This window comes from Amphiura filiformis, chromosome 8 (genome assembly GCF_039555335.1).
Source record: "Amphiura filiformis chromosome 8, Afil_fr2py, whole genome shotgun sequence".
Taxonomy (NCBI): domain Eukaryota; kingdom Metazoa; phylum Echinodermata; class Ophiuroidea; order Amphilepidida; family Amphiuridae; genus Amphiura; species Amphiura filiformis.
This window is the reverse complement of record NC_092635.1, coordinates 19585468-19592515: the sequence shown is the minus strand read 5'-3', so window position 1 is coordinate 19592515 and position 7048 is coordinate 19585468. Positions and strand designations below refer to the sequence as shown.

The following is a 7048-nucleotide window of genomic DNA, read 5'->3' as shown; positions in this document are numbered from 1 at the left end:
GCATTTTGTGTAAAGGAAGCCGATAGGCCTAGGCCTACCTTTAACCCTTCTCCCTAAAAAGATATGAAAATACCAAAACGACTTTATTCTCTGATCTTTTAGCATGTTCTGTTCATTCCCGTCATTTCTTACAAAAACGGCGTGATGTAGCACGGTGAGGTTGAAATTATTTCCGAATTTTTATCTGCAGTGAACGAGGTTGTTTACGTGCCTCGATTTAAATACACGGGCTTTAAAAATTCCCTCCCACGTTCTCGAAACTCAACGCTGATTGGCCTATTCTATTACGCGTATTCGAAATTTCGAATACACGTATTAATACACGTAATGACCCGAATAGCCAACCATACGCTTCCTATGCCTCCTGCAATGAGGCCGCGAAGCCAGCGGGTACTGGTCACGGCACTGGGTCCAGGGCTAGGTCAGAGTGGTAAAAGGTGATCTTTGTGATTTTTTTATGATTGCAATATAAAAATTATGTAATTCTTTTTTTTTTTATTTTCTTTTATAAATTAAAAAAACACTTAAATATAGGCCTACCGATGCTGTTTTCTTTTCTCTCTCTCTCTCTCTCTCACTCTCTCTCTCTCTCTCTCTCTTTCCAAATTTTTATTTCAAAAAACCGAATTGACAATTGTGCTTCACTTTACACAATTTTAATTTTTATACCGTATTCTTTCGCTGGGATCACTGAATGGGCCTTTAATGGTGTATCCGGTTTCTACCGGTTTGCGTTCACGATAGCAAAACTGTGTCCTTTTGAAGTTGGACTACGGGATTTTCCCATTTACGCTGGTTTCCATTTCAATAACCATTATTAACAGGCTGCTAGCGATGAATATAAAAACTGGGAATGAGAGGTAAAAGGTCACAACAACTCGATGATAATTTGCATAAATTGATAAAATTATATTCATGTATTTGAAGTTGAACGGTAAGCTTATATTAAAAACTAGATCATGATGAGATCATTGAGGTAGAAAATTTCTCTACCTCCATGATGTGATCTCCGAACACAAGCGCAATTACAGGACATGCAGGAAGTCAGTATAATATGAAACTATTTGAGCTTGAAGTTGAACTGGCATGACTGGCATGCGCATGCTGCATGGCTGGCTGCCTGATGTGGTACAAAAATGGGTAAATTTTACTCTTCACCGTTCACAAACACTTGTTATAGGAGGGCCTGATGCAAAAAGGGGGCCCTGAAATTTTTTGACCCTCCTGAGGGAGGTCCATGAAAAAAATGACCACAAATTTTCCTGGAAAAATTAAGTTTATGAGAGCGCACCACTATTGCCCCCATTGAAATACACAGGAAATTACGCATGTTTGGATGGCGTTTTGTCACTGAAAAAACGTACTTGGATAAAAAGTTTGGTATCAAATTAAAGCTTATCACATGTAGAATATTATTATATTATATTATATGTGAGTGGACACTACGAATGAGCCGTAAACTCGGCAAATTGTATTCCCAGATACAGTGCAAAATGTTCGTACAGGTCGTATTCATAAGTGTCTCAATTAGGCACGACATGATGTTTCTCATTTGATAGCGTTTAAACCAATCAATAATCCTATAGCTGAAGAGGATAATAATCTAATCATTAAATAGCTCTAGTCTTATGGCTAAATCCTGTTCAAGTGGTTGGTTACAATTGCATTGTATTTTGTCTAGGACTACATGGACTAGGTATGTATTTAACCAACAATAACAATGAGAGGACATTCCTGAACCTCGTTGACTTGGGGATGATTTGAAATGACCGCCAACTATGACTTTATTACCAGCAATGTAGAAAAAGAGACACACGAGAAAACAAAAAAAAGTTACCATTTTGTTGAAGGAGCAGAGTTCAACAAACCATAACCCCACTTCTGGATATCGTTTGAAGTCAAATGATATACTATTTTAAAGCTTATGATATATATTTTCTAAACACGAAATAAAACAAAATTGACCGGGGCCGACTTTACGGCTGATTCGTAGTGTCCAGTCACATATTGGTGACCATCTACTTTTTTTGCTATCTTGCCACAAAGAAAAAAGTTGCAAAAACCCTAAAAAATCACTCAATTTTTGAAACCGGACGTTGTTCAAATTCGCGCCAAAACTTCACCTCTGAAATAAAATATTGGGATTTTTTCTCAGATTCCTTTGTGTAGACACTTGCCGGAAGCAAATGCGCTGAAAACGTGCAAATTTTGACAGTATCTGTAGAAAATAAAGCCGCAACAAGCTCAAATAAGCGGTGGACTATTTTAACCGAATTTCACTGGTACATAAATCGTGGAGTGATTTGGTGATGCGCCCCCTTATATGCTTTTCTATGGGGTTGACCCATAATTTTCATGTCAAAAAGGGGGGCCCTGAAATTTTTGAGGATCTCAAAAGGGGGGCCCCGAAAAATTTTCGCGATGAAATTTTTTTGCATCAGGCATCCCTTACAAGTGTTTCTGAACCAGGGTACTTACACCCCTGGCCAATTTTGTGCTTATTTTTGCATTTTTCTCAAAAATTATAGCACATTGGTGACAAGTATGTATATAGGGGCAACTACTGTGCAGGCTTGTAGTTATTCTTCTTCCTATATATACGTATGCAGACGTGGTCTAATTCTGCATAAAACCGGGCCACATTATTTCTATAGATCTGCTGCGCATTCAAATTGCATTGTATTGCATCGTAATTTCATTTGTGTCCATGCTAATTATGTTTACACAACATGAACTCACATGTTTTCAAGCAAATTCGCCGATAATAGGTGATCAAAAGCGATCGGAATGTTACAAAAGTACAGATCGCATTCAGCTTACTTCATATGAGATGATCTTTGGAAAAATACGGCATAATTTGTCATGGTGCTTGCGGAATGCCATGCAGTAAAATACTAAAATGTTGCGGCAATTCATGATTGACAACTAAAAATCGTGTGTGGTTCGTATCTTCCGTTGTCCATTTTTTATCCACTCACACTAGTCCTCACAAAAGCTTTGTGTTGATTACGTAATGTGTGGAGGCAAATTGCAATAAGTACAATGAAATAATTAGTAGGGCGGGCTCCGGGGCGGGTTTCTTCTTCGTCTTACGTAACAGTATTGTTCTCCAAAAAAACCCGGAAGCGCCACATATGGCGCTCTAGCTGAAATACAGAAAGATAATGTAAGATAGTAAATGTAAACCGGACTTTTAGCTAGAGTATCTCGAGCTTGTGCATACCTCAAATTGAGTATTATGTTGTTATTGATTTTATTGATCAAATATTGGTTTTCCCTCATTTTTGACTGTAACTCCACAACTGAAATAAAATTGCCAGTGCAGTAGTAGTCCTTGCCCCTATACATATATCTTACTTGTCACCAATGCGCTATAATTTTTGAGAAAAATGCAAAAATAGGCACAAAATTAGCCAGGGTGTAGTACCCCTTAACCCTACCAGTACCATACCATGCAAAGTATCACCCTCGGGTCAATAAATACATTTGTACAGACTGAATCATGTGGAAATGTAAACGCACCATCCTGCGCTGGATTACAAATAAACTGAATTAATAAAATAAAATTCACCTTTAGAGATACTTTCAATTCCATTTAATGAAAAGAGTCATCCTATTGACCAGGGTAATTGAGCTTGCACTCTCCAATTGTGTCTATCATGTCGCATAGAATTTAGACCGCACACAGTTTAATTCATACAATACATACAAGAGCTTATGATTTGAAAAGATTGCCACTTGATGATAATTTTATTCGTATAGCATGTTTCTGGTATTTACAATGTATTCCTATCTATAGGCCTAACGACATATGTATGTTGATGGTGCAGGTCTGAGCTGAATGGGCTATGCATGGCGCGCGGTGTCGATATTCTATTGATAATTATTCTTAAACAGTTGAATAATATATCACATTATTAACGTACGATTAAAACAAAAACATGCAGTTAAAAATATGTGTTTAAAGAAAACAGCAATCGCAGCTGAGTGTATTGAATTTCCAGTTTAATAGTGTATTGAAAACAAAACCTGCGTTTTACCTGACAACAAATCAGATTGTTACTTTTTTGAGATGTTTATATGGCTATCATTTGAGGACTGAGTTCCTTTGTCATGATACATCCTCTGAGGAGCAGTTTCAGACAATAGCTTGGGATTATGGGTCAGAATTCTTTCATGACCACTTAAGGAAGCATAGTCATGTCTGTCAATAGTTCCAGTAACTGTAACTCAGTATCTTCATTTAGTATTAGGGCGTTATTAGTAGGATTGTCCACTGTCAACACAGTGGCTGCTAGAACAGTTTCACTGTGTGTGTGCACTCACCCATGTATTGTCTATGCAAACACGGCTCCATGCACTAAGTCATGGCAGTTACTCGAGAACTCTAGCTTCGAATTTGCACACGATAGTTATGCATTCGATGCTAGAGTGCGGTGCTATCGTGTTTCGGTCAGACAGCGGTGCAATTTTTTGCACCGGAGGTTATTTATTCTGTTAATGTTGAAATTTGGATGAAAGTTATTTCGATGAGTCAACTGTATCTTTTGAGCAAGATTTGCCTATTTTGGACAGTCTAAAATTTTGCTGAAGTGTAATTTTAGCAACATTTTTTATGCAATTGCCTGTCGTGATCGGCTGTGTTTACTTCTGACTTCCGTTGCTTTACACGGTGTCATGCTTCAGCGAATCCGACTAGATTTTGAATGCAATGGTCTCTAGCCTAGAATGTGAAGCTATCGGTGAGCAAATTCTTGGCTAGATTTCTCGAGCAACATGGCAGCCATCTTTGATCATGATTGAGGTTCCACCAAACAAACAATGGGTTTTGAGGTCTTATATTTTTTGTTTTATGTCAACAAAATCGCTTAAATTTTCAGGATGATGTTATTTCATGTTGTTATTTTAGCAAATATAATATAATGTTCCTAATAACGCTAGTTAATAAATACATTAAGAAAAAGTACCTTAACCCTACCCGTTAAAATGAAAAGTATTTGATATCAGAAAGACATTCTTCGTATTCAGAATGCAATTCGATAGGTCCGCTGTGCTCTCATGTCCCACAAAAAATACTGTCTAAACGCTCAAAACGCTCATTCCAGATCCCTTAATTACTTCAAAATATTTCCCTTTACATATAAAATTTGTTTATAGTATACTTAAAGGAGTATTTCGTGATCCTAGCATCCTCTTGTTATGACATTTTTCAGTACATATCCACGAAAAAAGCATATTCCCAAAATTTCAGTTGATTCGGATATTGCGTTTGCGAGTTATGCATGATCATGTGTATTACACTGCTCCATAGACAATACGTTGTTATTTCGTTCTGGTGCACCAGAACGAAATTCAAATTTCACGATATTTTTGCTAAACGAATTAATCTGAAAGAAATATTTTGTACATAAACATTATGTAGCCAAAGGTTTCCAGTGATATAAAAATCTCAACTTTTTTTGAGAAAAGTGGGGGGATGAGGCTGTGGATCACGAAATGCCCTTTTAAAAGCCCTTTTGTGGCATCGTATAACATCTCATTCAGAAATCTGCAAATATTACCTTGCCAGTTACATTTCCACTTATTCTGGTCTACTGGTAGATAAGGCACAATTTAGGGGGATAATTTGGCACCTTTGTCTACTTGCCAGACTTTTGGTATGTTTAATTAATTGTATTAATTTTCTTCGCATTTCATTATCTAGCATGGAGTACTGTTCAAAGGCGTTTCTCCATGGCAGATACATCTTATACATCCAGATCGTATTCTGCAACTCCAGCATCCACAGATAGACTTTATACAACATTGCACAGTTCAACAACCAGAGGGGTGCTGAACACTACCTTACACAGCTCACAAAGTCTTACTGGCCGTTCTTCTATAATGACGTACCGCAACACCCAGTACCCATCTGCATCAGCCGCTCTGAATGCTTACATCAATGACTTTGAGAACCAAAACCCATCCATGTCATATCATAGGACAGTTGAAGATCTGCTGTCACCTAGGTCTTTGCTGCAGTTGACGGTACAGAGGAGCTTGGAAACCGGTGTTAGAGATACGGAGGAGGAGACAAGGAGGTATAATATGAAGAAGATGATGGACGAGTCTTACCATGAGATCATGAGAGCTGATGTTGAGATGCAGAAAGGTAATGAAGTATACATGTAACTGGTAATTCTGTGTTTAATGTAAGATTTTATCAATTTATGACAGAATATAATCATAAAAAGGTGATTAAGGCTTTCTAATAATGCCTTTAAAGATATAGTTTTGGGAAAAGCAGAAAAGAACATTGTCAGCAATATAATTGCATGAAATTTTCTATCTTTCCGTTAGGAACCGCATGTAGAGGGTTCATATCACAAAATAGCTCTCCGTCGACTGTACCAGGTACCGATGTAGGAAATGAAATCTTATTTGCCATTTATCTTTTTCTAGGTAAAAGGTAATAATATTCAAATCAGCAATTCAGTGAGTCATACAGCATGAGATAAGTGTTTACTGATTCAAATAGTGAAAATATATAACATACATCGGTTTAGTGCACATCATGTTTTGAATAGTAATGCCGGGAGGGGGGCTTGATATAGGTGACAAACTGCATAATTATAAAAGTATGTACATAGCAATGCTGTTGTAATTCACCATTTTAGATTCTGAAAATCATGTCAAAATGCCTGTTCTCCTATTTTAGCCCCAAGCTTAAATTGTTGCCTAAAAGTTCTTCTTGCCTGATTTAATTCACACTAATCCTTTTACGTTTCAGCCCGCGAGCTTGTGAAGTCTTCAAAACTGCTCAGCCAATCAGCATCAGATCCATACTTGTCCCCATTGCCTGGTAGCTCCAACATCACAGACCAACTCAGTGACATCACTATGTCTACAGATGCTATGGTTCAAGCACCTGCATATCCCAACAACCACAGGAAGCAGCCAAGCTTGGGCCATCTCATCACCATATATACAGCAGTTTGAAAGAGAGAAATCAAGGAAAAGAACACCACAGTTTTGGTTTGTCGCTAGATTCCCTTAAGCATGGCCTTAC

At 37.6% G+C, this 7048-nt stretch overlaps 1 protein-coding gene across 1 annotated transcript in view; it reads left to right on the top strand.

The window, feature by feature from the left end:
* The first annotated feature begins 871 nt into the window (after positions 1 to 871).
* The window catches only part of LOC140159449 (uncharacterized), a 46006-nt gene continuing 39829 nt past the window's right edge, over positions 872 to 7048 (top strand). The window contains exons 1-3 of the mRNA XM_072182929.1: positions 872 to 934; positions 5705 to 6151; positions 6770 to 6972. Coding sequence (XP_072039030.1) covers positions 916 to 934; positions 5705 to 6151; positions 6770 to 6972 — 669 coding nt within the window. The 5' untranslated portion in view covers positions 872 to 915. The remainder of the gene's footprint in view (positions 935 to 5704; positions 6152 to 6769; positions 6973 to 7048) is intronic.